General features: G+C 37.1%; 1 protein-coding gene across 6 annotated transcripts in view; it reads right to left on the bottom strand.

Annotated features, from left to right (window-relative positions):
* Positions 1 to 2,036: 2,036 nt before the first annotated feature.
* The window catches only part of LOC124549186 (skin secretory protein xP2-like), a 573,354-nt gene continuing 562,681 nt past the window's right edge, over positions 2,037 to 12,709 (bottom strand). For 5 of the 6 annotated variants that reach the window (XM_047125224.1, XM_047125225.1, XM_047125227.1 and 2 more), the window contains 2 exons: positions 8,495 to 8,646; positions 2,037 to 3,124 (listed from right to left, as the gene is read on the bottom strand). In XM_047125224.1, the coding sequence (XP_046981180.1) occupies positions 3,014 to 3,124; positions 8,495 to 8,646 (263 nt within the window). In that variant the 3' untranslated portion in view covers positions 2,037 to 3,013. The remainder of the gene's footprint in view (positions 3,125 to 8,494; positions 8,647 to 12,709) is intronic. The other variant, XM_047125231.1, reaches the window with a different exon arrangement.

Below are 12,709 nucleotides of genomic sequence, written 5' to 3'. Positions count from 1 at the left end.
GGCGCTGTCTGCCAGCCATGCAGCAGCAGCACCACCTAAGCGGCCAGCCAGCCAGCGGCCGCTAGACTTGGACTCAGTTATGATTTGACTGTTAAAGTGTACACATGTCTTACTCTGTTTACTTGATCTGCGGCTTTCATGTATTGCGTCTTCCTTGAAATATATTTGTTCAACTTGAAGTTATAACAGAGAGTTTGTATGATTAAGGGTTACGATATTTGCTGCAAACCACCTGTTAGCCTGCTAGCCTGCTTTATTACTCCCCTGGCTAATTCTGGGTTTTTTTGTTTGCTCCCTTTACCAGTATACATACGTTATCAGCAACAATCACAGTCTATGAAGAAATGTCCCAAATTAATCGTTTATTGTATGTCAAGAACAGGAGTGGGTCAAGCACTGAACATTGTGGGAGACACTATTTTATGGCCCCCCCCCCCCCCCTTCCCTTCCTCACCCCACATCTGAATTTAGTCTTATTCCATTTGTTAACATTACCCTCATTTTCTATTTTTAAAATGCAACTCTATCCAAGCAAAGGGAACACTCTTAATGCCACAGTATTTTAGTTTGCTTAATACAACATTTTGATCCACACATCCTAAGGCCTTGACAAGATCACCGAAATAACAACACTGTATTTTTCTTCTTTACTGCTACAGCACTTGAATTTGTGACATCATATAATTTCTTTTTCCATAGAGAAAGCTATAAGTAACCAAAACTCAGCTGTTGTTGAAAGGTTATTCTCAGTAAAGTGGTTTGATATTGTAAACTATTTCTCTCTCTCTCTCTTTTTGAGAATGCAAGGACAAACATGAGCTTATAATTGGAGGTATGTTGCTCACCTCCACTTTTGTACACTGTTGTTACTACTGCATAATCCATTCATTCAGGATAAACACCATGATCATTGACTGGTCGCAAATGTAGCAAGAATAGTAATAAATTTTGTGATCTCTCTATAACATATGATTTGACAAAACTTATATCTGGTGGTGGAGTTTGTAAGGCCTGAGTAAGTAAATCTAAAGGAACTACTTTCAATGGACCTTTTTTTTGGTCCCCATGCTCTCAGCTACTGAGGAAGAATTTACAGAATGTAGTGGAAGATTATTTGAATTTAATATCATCTATTTAACTGCTACTGTCATCAGGGAGTTGAATATTATTTGCATTATCAAGATCATTAATTTTATGCCCAATAATGCTCAAAAATGCCTTGCTTGTTCTTGGAATTTCGAATTTTTTGTGCACAGTATATACATTTTGCCTTTTTGATGCCATTGTGAAGAATTTTAAGTCTTGATTGGAACCAATCCTCTGCATTGATGAAGCTCTCTCTTCCTGGCACAAGATACTTTCATTACAGGTGTTAGTTACCCTTCTTCTTGGCTTTCACTGTTACTGCCCCTTGCCTGTCATAAAGGAAAACTAAGTAGACAGCATTGAAAGAATATTGTTAGGAGAAAATAGGTAAAATTGTGATTTTCCTGTGTTACTGAAGGAGATTCTATATTGCTGTCATTTACCATCATGGTCAGATAAAACATTTATTATGGGGCTCACATCTATTTCACGAAATTCAGTTAGCCAGCCCTAAAGACCATTGTTCACACATTCATACTTATATTGCCCTAATAATTAACATCCTGCTGGGATCTTTCACAAGCAGTTGACATCAATGCCTCAAGATGATGAGCAAGTGCTTTGCCACGTATCACATGGTTGTGTCACCATGTAATGGCATGTGCAAGAGTCTCAGCAACATTTATTACAATTGGCAAGCCCTTTACTACTAATATTCCATACACAGTCCTTCCATTAGGTACATGGGTGAGGAAGAAAACAATTAATAATAGTTGTAGAAGACAGATACATTTTTTATTTTCTGTCTGCTTTACTGATTTGATTGTTGCTGCATGGTGTTTCCCATGTCCTTCCCTTTGGAAAGTATATTTTATGCATATGACACACTGCATGGCCACACACACAAACAAATACATGTGTAAGAAAATCAGTTCATGGAACTGTGACTGTTCCTGGAAAATATTTTATTAAATGTTTTAAATACACGATTTACAGAAATTAACAAAACTTTGATACAAATTAGCAAAATACCATAAAATTTGCTTTTACATTCTTGAGTAAATAGCTCACAATCTGTCTTTACCAGCTGATGTAATGCTGGAAGCTACAACTTGAATTTATCCAACTACATTTTTAAAATATATCTGATTAAATACAAGTATAACAGTCAGATGCTAAAACTACTATTTTGAAATTGTATTCATTCATACATAGAATTGCTAATGAACTTTTGTAGAGATTGTACTTGATACCATTTTTCACATATTTGCTAAAATGTGCACACACACACACACACACACACACACACACACACAATAAACCACTTTAACAGTCTTCTGCTGAAACATTTACTATAACAAACAATCAACAGGTTACACTATACATAATATACAGTTTTATTGCTGCAGAATTACTTCAAAATATATTACTACTTTTTATACTTCCTCATTTCTACAAAAGTGTTTACAGATCTTGGATTGAGTCTAATGAACTGAAGGTAACTACAAGAGAGGCACCTGATTGTTGCAGGAAGGTACATCAAATATGATAAATTGTTTCTGTTTGGAATAAAGAGTACAAAGTGCAATTTTATTTACTGCATTCATATTCACTTTCAAAAAGTTAAGAGATATCTGAGAAGTAAGTAGTAGTAACATAATATATTGTTATACAGTTATCTGAAAATTACCTGCATTGTAGAGAAGTAACATCAAATTTAACTCTGTGGCAGCAGTGAAATTCTACAAATAAGGTAATTGTTTTTAAGTGGTCATTTAATTACTTCTGTTACATGACCTGCAAAACTTTTATGGGCTTCATCTAGACATAAATATGTCATCAAATTACTAGAGTTTCTTATACAAGGGCATAATCTGACCAAATAAAATTAGGATTAGGAATTTTCTCACAAATTAAAGGACAAATACTACAGTTTAGTATGTTTTACATTGTCTGTCCAATAATTTTGTATCGTCATTGCTTCAAGACTATTTAAAAATGAATCATTATCCAGACTGTACATTTCTTCCGAGTTCTCCTGAAACAAGAAAGGAAAAAAGATCTTATTTCAAGTTTCAGTGAATCTACATAGCTGAAACATCAAAAAGTAAACTCACATTCAAACTAGCACTGGGAGTTACCTACAAAGACAAATTATTCCATATAATTAGCTAGGTACTTTCTAACAGTGGAATGCCCAGGATGGGATGTAACAATATTATGAAAAGGATAGTTGCTACTCACCATAGAGTGGAGATGCTGAGTCACAGATAGGCACAAGAAAAGGACTTCACAAAATAAGCTTCCAGCCAACAAGGCCTTTGCCAAAAATACATGACAGCCTGATACACATGCACAGCCAACAAGGCCTTTGTCAAGAATATACAACACACACACACACACACACACACACACACACACACACACACACACACACGGCCACAGCCTGGCTTCAGCTGCCAGAGACTGTTGTTGTCATGCGTGTGTGAGTTGTTAGAGAGAGAGACAGAGAGAGAGAGAGAAGGTGGGGGGTGCATATGTCATCTATTTTTGACAAAGGCCTTGTTGACCGAAAGCTCGTTTTGAGACAGTCTTTTCGTTGTGCGTATCTGCGACTCAACATCTCCACTACATGGTGGGTAGCAACCGTCCTTTTCATAATATTGCTAGTTACTTTCTATGACAAATACATCCATTTAATGTATTTCAACCTGGTTCTATAAATTCCTATCACTATAATACAAGTAAAAGAACTTGTCTGTATTCTGAACTGAAGATACATTGTTGCAATAAAAGATCGTTCATTTGAATTTTCAATGATATTATTTGTTTCCTCCACAAGAATGGAGCCAGGCAAATAGGCAAATACATATGTTGTGTGTCACTTATAACATAATGATAACAGCTATGATGAGTCTAGAGTGGTAAATTTCAAACTTGAGTTTACCATTAAAAATGTCCTCCGATTTTTAATATACGTTAGCTGAAAACACGTGAAGTCTTGAATTTTTAAATTTGTATACAACTTACATAACACAGCCTTATTTTGCTCAAAACACACACAGTCTCACAAAATATATTATACTTTTTGGCGGACATGTCTTTGTCACTATTCCCCACAAGAAATGGTTGTAGGAGGCAAGGTTAGGCAGGAAACCAGTCCATACTTGCCACTGTAAATGTGATATTACAACCAATGAAATTCAGTTTAAGAGAAGCCTAAAGGATTTATTGGTGGCCAACTCCTTCTACTCCATTGATGAATTTCTGAGGAAAACCAACTGATTTGTATATAAGTACAACATAACTTCTGCACAATTTCAGTGCAGTAATGTGTTCACTGAAAATTTGTGTGTGTGTGTGTGTGTGTGTGTGTGTGTGTGTGTAAGTATAATCTAACTTCTGCACCATTTCAGTGCAGTAATGTGTTCATTGTAAATAAGTATTACAGTAGTTGTATTACATGTTTCTTACCTTATAAATAAATATAAAACTTTTTTATTTTAAATTCAGTGCAATAGTATTTGTAAAATGACTCTTAGTGTTCATTAAAAAATGACGATCATTCCACTTGGGCCTGTGGAATGGTACATTAGCTTATTTGTTTTAGTTTAAATATTTGTCATGTATTGTTGTTTTTCTGACATGTTCCACATCCTGGAGGACCTCCTCACTACGGATCAATTGGAATGAAAGTAAATCTAATCTAATCTAATCTATAGCAGTGAATTGGTAACACTAGTATTCACAAAAAAGGTCAACATCAGCAGGGTTTGGTACAATCAGGCTCTCTCTTGTACAAACCATGACATGCTGGGTAAAACCTTCAGCATCCCATTCCCCACACAACAAAAGTGCCAGTAACGCCTTTTGGGAATACTGTAGCTAAAGAGTCAATTTTGTGAAATGTAGTGCCTATGTTTGATGCAAATGCAGATTTTCAGTACCTTAAGAATGCTAGATTTATATGTTTGTAAAATCCCCCAACAAAAATGTGTCTCATCCAGAAATGGAATATTACCACCATCAAATCTGTAACTACCAATCAAGGAAAGCTTCTGGCATTCCATAAAGTTAGTATTATAGGCCCTCTGCTGTTCTTTGTCTATATAAACAATTTGGGAGACAATATGAGCATCTGTCATAGGTTATTTGCAGGCGATGCTGTCATTTATTGTTTAATAAAGTCAGCAGAAGATCAAATTGCAAAAAGATTTCAAAAAGTTGTCAGTATGGTCCAAAAATTGGCAACTAACACAAAATAATGACAAAGTGTGAGGTCATCCATGTGTGTGCTAATGCTAAAAGGAATCCATTAAACTTTTGTTACATGCTAAATCAATCGAATCTAAAGGCCATAAATTCAACTAAATATATAGAAATTACAATTACAAACAACTTAAATTGGAAAGAGTACATCGATACTGCTGTGGGAAAGACAAACCAAAGACTGCGTTTTATTGGCAGAAAACTTACAAGATGCAATAAATCTACTAAAGAGACTGCCTACACAATGCTTGTCCATCCTCTGTGTGGTATGGGATCCTTGCCAGGTAATATCAACAGAGTACATAAGAAAGTTCAAAGAAGGGCAGACTTTTTGTATTATCAAGAAATAAGGGGGAGAGTGTCACAGAAATGATACAGGTTTCAGCATGGACATGGTTAAAACAAAGGTGTTTTCATAGTGACGGGAACTTCTCATGTAATTTCAATCTCCAGCTTCCTCCTCTGGATGAAAAATATTTGGTTGGCACAATCATCTTAACAAAACAAGGGAAATCAGGGCTCACACAGAAAGATATAGGCGTTTGTTTTTTCTATGTGTTGTTCTAAGAGTGGAATAATAGAGAATTATTGTTAAGTCAATTAAGTTTGACTTGCAGGGCAGTCATGTAGTTGTACATATAGACTCTCAAACTCTTCTCTTTATATATTGGCTGGAGACACTGCACCTTTTACAGATGCACATTTACATTATTTCATAGGATTCAGTAAGTACTGGTTAATGTTAACAGAGGCTCAGCTGCAAATGATCCACAGGATGTCCTCAGATTATCATGTATAACAACAGCAAGCACGGGGTTGAAGACCACAACTTGGATCACATCTTGCTAACATTTGTACCTAATGGTTAAACTTCTTTATCTAATTTTATGTTGTTTGCCATTTCTGGGTTACTTCATTTTAATATTGGGGAGTTCTTTGTGAACCATGCTACAGCAAAAATTCTCCAGGAATCCAGATCAAGGGAGATACAGAATAGAACAAGAGTAGAAGCAACAATAAAATCCTATAATTATACACTGATAAATCAGTCAACAGAAAGAAAATGTGCAATGCACAAAAACCATTTTAAATATTGTGCATACCATATTCAATCTGCATTTATCTCTCTCGGCACAAAAAAGATGCAGGCATACAATCTTGATTGAATTTAAAAAGAAATAAAACACTGTTGTTATGCTGCAGCATCTGTTCTGTAACAGCATATTATTGTTTTGAAAGATATGGCATATTCTCACTGGCAGAGTAATTATTGCACCTCAGTGACAAATGACATGTATTTTATGAAAAGTGATAGTTTCATGAAGCATATCTTATAGATCACGGCACTGAAGTAAATGGAGGCAAAAGATGCAGTACACAGTTTTTGGAATTAGGTTGCACACAAGATTATTTACCATATGACAAATAAATGGGTCCAGGAGAGGCACACATTTTTTACAAGATATTGGGAAATTAATGAAAAATTCTTAGTTCTGTGTGGGAAGACACTGAAGGGAGAGTTTATTTAGGGGCATAATTTATGGAAATTATAAGCCATATACAAACATCAAGTAAAGTTTTGGATCACCCCAGTTCCCTGAACTCCTGAAGATAGATGTTAACTGTGGATATTATATCACAGACACATTCCCTTTGACTGTTCAGAGGTCACTGAACCAGCCCAAAGATGTAAACAACCATGCCTCAGCAGCGTATATTAGATGGAGGGGATTGGACAGTCAATCAGTTCCAGTCATTTCACCAGGAAGGAGGAACACGGTTCGTATTGACGGTAGTTCAACCTTGACTAGACAGTCAATACTGTGGTTTGATCGTATCCGCATTGTTATTTTGTACCAGGAAGGGCTCTCAACAAGGGAGATGTCCAGGCGTCTCTGAGTGAACCAAAGCAATGTAGTTCGGACATGGAGGAGATAGAGAGAGACAGGAACTGTCGATAACATGCCTCTCTCTGGCCACCCAAGGGCTACTACTGCAGTGGATAACTGCTACCTATTGATTATGGCTTGGAGAAATCCTGACAGCAATGCCACCATGTTGAATAATGCTTTTTGTGCAACCACAGGACATCATGTTACGACTCAAACTGTGCGCAATAGGCTGCATGATGTGCAGCTTCACTTGTTACAGGTGGGTCCAACAACATGCCAAATGGACTGCTCAGGATTGGTATCACATTCTCTTCACTGATTAGTGTCGCATATGCCTTCAACCAGACAACTGTCGGAGACACGTTTGGAGGCAGCCCCGTCAGGCTGAACATCTTAGACACACTGTCCTGCAAGTGCAGCTGGGTGGAGGTTCCCTGCTGTTTTGGGGTGGCACTAAGTGGGGCCAACGTATGCCGCTGGTGGTCACGGAAGGCACCGTAATGGCTGTAGGATACGTGAATGCCATCCCCCGACCGATAGTGCAACCATATTGGCAGCATATTGGCAAGGCATTTGTCCTCATAGATGACAATTTGCACCACCATCATGCACATCTTGTGAATCACTTCCTTAAGGATAACGACATTGCTTGACTAGAGTGGCTAGCATGTTCTCCAGACATGAACCCTACTGAACATGCCTGGGATGAATTGAAAAGGGCTGTTTATGGATGACGTGACCCACCAACCACTCTGCAGGATCTATGCCAAATTGCTGTTGAGGAGCAGGACAATCTGGACCAACAGTGCCTTGATTAACTTGTGGATAGTATGCCACTACGAATACAGGTATGCACCAATGCAAGAGGATGTGCTACTGGGTATTGAAGGTACTGGTGTGTACAGCAATCTCGACCACCACCTCTGAAGGTCTCACTGTACGGTGGTAACAAAATGCAATGTGTGGTTTTCATTAGCAATAATAAGGGTGGAAATGATTTTTATGTTGATCGCTATTTCAATTTTCTGAACAGGTTCCGGAACTCTCGGAACCAAGGTTATGCAAAACTATTTTTGATGTTTGTAGCTAATATATTCTAGTTTAGAAAATTACTGTGTAACAAGACGAATACTCTTCTCATCTGAAGGATAAAGTGATTTTTGATTCATTGATTCTATACCAGAATAGGAAGCATACATTAGACCATCTACTTCATCAAAATGCCAGTGCATGTGTCTTAATGGTACCTTGTATGTCATAACTCTGTGACCCTTGCTGGAACTCACCCGTAGTGTACTGTCGTCAATGTAACCACTTGAATCAGGATTACTGCACTTGTCATTCAATGTCTGTGGCTTGTTCAGATATCGTCGTCGGTACATTACGAAGCTTACTGCTCCTGAAATCATTAATTTCACAAAGTAAAGTACTCTCTTGAGTAAAATTCCACATTTAAAAACTGTCAGCAGATAGCATTCAGCAATAGCAACTGAAGTACACAATTTCCAAATAGAGGTATGTGATCAATGCCAACATGTTCATCATAAATTTTACTTGCTAGTGTTCATCAAAGTTTACAAAATTGAAGTATAATCATATTAAATCATGTTAGTTCTCAATAAAGTAAATTAATGATATATACAAAGGTTTGTTAAAACATGAAATTGTAGCTGTAATGATGCTAAACTGCCTTCTAAATTATGAACAGTGTCAGGATTTGTGAAACAAAATCAATTTATCTCATAATACCACTAAAATGTCATGTTGCTTAAGACTGTATTAAAGAGCTTTCTGTTTGGAATTCCTTCTATTCTATTGAAGAGCACTTTCACATTACTAAAATTAATGTTTTGTGTTATGAGACAATTAATATTAGCATTTTAATACTGTAAACACTCAGAAATTTAAGTAATTTTAATCAACTGCACTTAAATTGTACATCTTTGACTTTTCAAATTCCCAGAAATACTTCTACACAATATCCATGATGTACAATTAATGAAAATTATACTGGCTGAATTTTGTTGTTGAGGGATATACATAAACCTCGTACATCCGATATCAAGAATGATATATAATTGTATACTCATTATAGAGAGACTAGCTGAAATGAAAACACAGCAAGTGAAGCAGGCAGAAGGGACTGCAAATGTTTAAAAAATGAGATTGACAGAAAGTGCAAAATGGCTTAGCAGAAATGGCTAGATGATTAATGTAAGGATTTAGAGGCATATTTCACTAGGGGAAAGATGGATACTGGATACAGGAAAATTAAAGAGGCTTTTGGGGAAAAAAGAAGTAGCTGTGTGAACATCAAGGGATCAGATAAAAAACTAGTCCTAAGGAAAGAAAGGAAAGCTGAAAGGTGGAAGGATTATATAGAAGGTCTATACAAGGGAAATGAATGTAGATGAAGATGAGATGGGAGATATGATACTGCAAGAAGAATTTGACAGAGCTCTGAAGGACCTAAGTCAAAATGAAGCCCTGGGAGCAGACTATATTCCATTGGAACTACTGATAGCCTTGGTAGAGCAGTCATGACAAAACTTTTCCATCTAGTGTGCAAGATGTGTGAGACAGGCGAAATATGCTCAGAATTCAAGAAGAATGTAATAATCCATTTTTCAAAGAAAGCAGGTGCTGACAAATGTGAATATTACCAAATTATCAGTTTAATAAATCATGGTTGCAAAATACCAACACACTCTTTACAGAAGAATGGAAAAACTGGTAAGCTGACCTCAGGCAATATGTAGCAGTATGTTAGGCAATACTGAGCCTATGCCTTACACTACAAGATAGTTTAAGGAAAGGCAAACCTACGTTTACAGCGTTTGTTAACTTAGAGAAAGATTTTGACACTGTTGACTGTAATACTCTGTTTAAAATTCTGAAGGTAACAGGGAGCGAAAGGCTATTTACAATTCATACAGAAACCAGACAGTAGTTGTAAGAGTCAAGGGGCACAAAAGGGAGGCAGTGGTTGAAAAGGAAGTGAGGCAGGGTTGCAGACTGTCCCCAATGTTATTCAATATCTATATTGCACAAGCAGTAAAGGAAACCAAAGAAAATTTTGATTTAGGAATTAAAGTTCTGGGAAAAGAAATAAAACCTTTGACATTTGCCAATGATACTCTAATTTGGAAGAGCAGCTGAATTGAATAGACAGTGTTTTGAAAGGAGGACAGAATATGAACATCAACAAAAGCAAAAGAAGGCTAACAGAAAGTAGTCAAATTAAATTAGGTGATGCTAAGGGATCAGGAAACAACACACTTAAAGGAGTAGTTGAGTTGTGTAATTTGGGCAACAAAATAACAGATAATGGTCGATGTAGGGAGGATATAAAATGCAGATTGGCAATGGCAAGAAAAGTGTTTCTGAAGAAGAGAAATTTGTTAACATTGAGTATAGATTTGAGCATCAGGAAGTCCTTTCTGAAAGTATTTGTATGGAATGTAGCCATGTGCCAATGTGAAATGTGGATGATAAACACTTCAGACAAAGTGAGAATAGAAGCTTTCAAAACATTGTACTACAGGAGAATGTTGAAATTTAGATGGGTAGATCACGTAACTAATGAGGAGGTACTGAATAGAATTGGGGAGACAAGAAATCTGTGGCACAACTTGGCCGGAAGAAGGGATCAGTTGACAGGACATGTTCTGAGATATAAAGGGATAATTAGTTTGGAGGGAAGTGTGGGGGGTAAAAAGTGTAGAGGGAGACCAAGAGATGAATACAGTAAGCGGATTCAGAAGGATGTAGGTAGCACTAGTTATTAGAGATGAAGAGGCTTACACAGAATGTAGTAGCATGGAGAGCTGCATCAAGCAAGTCTTTGGATTGCAGACCACAAGAACAACATTTAAAATGCTGGCTGGTCAGAAATTGTTGTGTCCCATCACCATGACAGTCATTGAAGACTGACTTGGTAGTATAAGACTGACATAGGTAAATGGCCTTAGCTTTATTGCAGAAACCATCCTTCTACCAACCAAAATGGTTTAGGGAGACAGTGGTTAAATTATATCAAACTGGTAAGAAGGACTTTGGTATCCCACTTTGAAAACAAGCCCAGTGTCAAAAAAATTGTACAATCTCATTCGTTTTCAAGGAAAATTTAGCTTTGCAACCTCATATACCAATTATGTTCCTTGTAATGCTTGTGTGTTTTGTAAATGAGAGGAGGCTGACTGCTAATACGGCTCCAGCTATATTCTGAGAATACACAGTTTGCTGTCAGCATAGAATGGTTGACTAGCTTATGGCAAGCATGTACACAATTTATTTTAATTTAATGTGGAGAATGAGAACTTTAAAAAGGAAGCACTGCAGCATCTAAATGCTGCTTGAAATCAAACAACATTAATCTTTCCCACACTTTGAACACAGGACTAAGAATGTTAGTAATTATTTTTCTTATGGAGATATTCTAATTTGCATCTCCCTTCGTCAAGAAGTCAACTAAATGTCATGACAAACAAACATTCATGACATGGTGGTAACAATGTTAAATCCAGCAGCAATGGAGCACTAGCTCATGAGCAGCATTATGGGAGAAAATGGCAGCTATGACCTTGTTAAAGGGTCATGCTTAATATTTGCCTGGCATGTTTTATAGAAACGTAAATCAGGGTAGCCGGAGAGTGATTTTAAGACAACCCCTACAGTGTGTGAAAAGGGAAGAACAATTTTGTTTGCCACCTCTGTTTTGGGTAGCGCAACACAGTGTTTAAGAGACATAATTTTAAGTTAGTTTCAGTACAGTTAAGGTGTACATGTGTTCAAGACATTCAATGTTGAAAGAATAGTATGTAAGAGTGAACACTACTGCGAGACACTGCATGGGGTGCCACAACAGAATTAAGTTAGATTGAGCATTACAAGTGTTTTATGGGTATACAATAATGCAGAATTTGATGTGGCAGAACGTAGTTGTTGTGGTCTTCAGTCCTAAGACTGGTTTGATGCAGCTCTCCATGCTACTCTATCCTGTGCAAGCTTCTTCATCTCCCAGTACCTACTGCAGCCTACATCCTTCTGAATCTGCTTAATGAACTCATCTCTTGGTCTCCCTCTACGATTTTTACCCTCCACGCTGCCCTCCAGTGCTAAATTGGTGATCCCTTGATGCCTCAGAACATGTCCTACCAACCGATCCCTTCTTCTAGTCAAGTTGTGCCACAAACATCTCTTCTCTCCAATTCTATTCAGTACCTCCTCATCAGTTATGTGATCTACCCACCTTATCTTCAGCATTCTTCTGTAGCACCACATTTCGAAAACTTCTATGCTCTTTTTGTCTAAACTATTTATCGTACACGTTTCACTTCCATACACTGCTACACACCATACAAATACTTTCAGAAACGACTTACTAACACTTAAATCAATACAAATGTTAACAAATTTCTCTTCTTCAGAAACGCTTTCTTTGCCATTGCCAGTATATATTT

Source organism: Schistocerca americana, chromosome 1, assembly GCF_021461395.2.
Source record: "Schistocerca americana isolate TAMUIC-IGC-003095 chromosome 1, iqSchAmer2.1, whole genome shotgun sequence".
NCBI classification, from domain to species: domain Eukaryota; kingdom Metazoa; phylum Arthropoda; class Insecta; order Orthoptera; family Acrididae; genus Schistocerca; species Schistocerca americana.
Note: the sequence above shows the minus strand (reverse complement) of the source record. Positions and strands in the feature narration are given on the sequence as shown.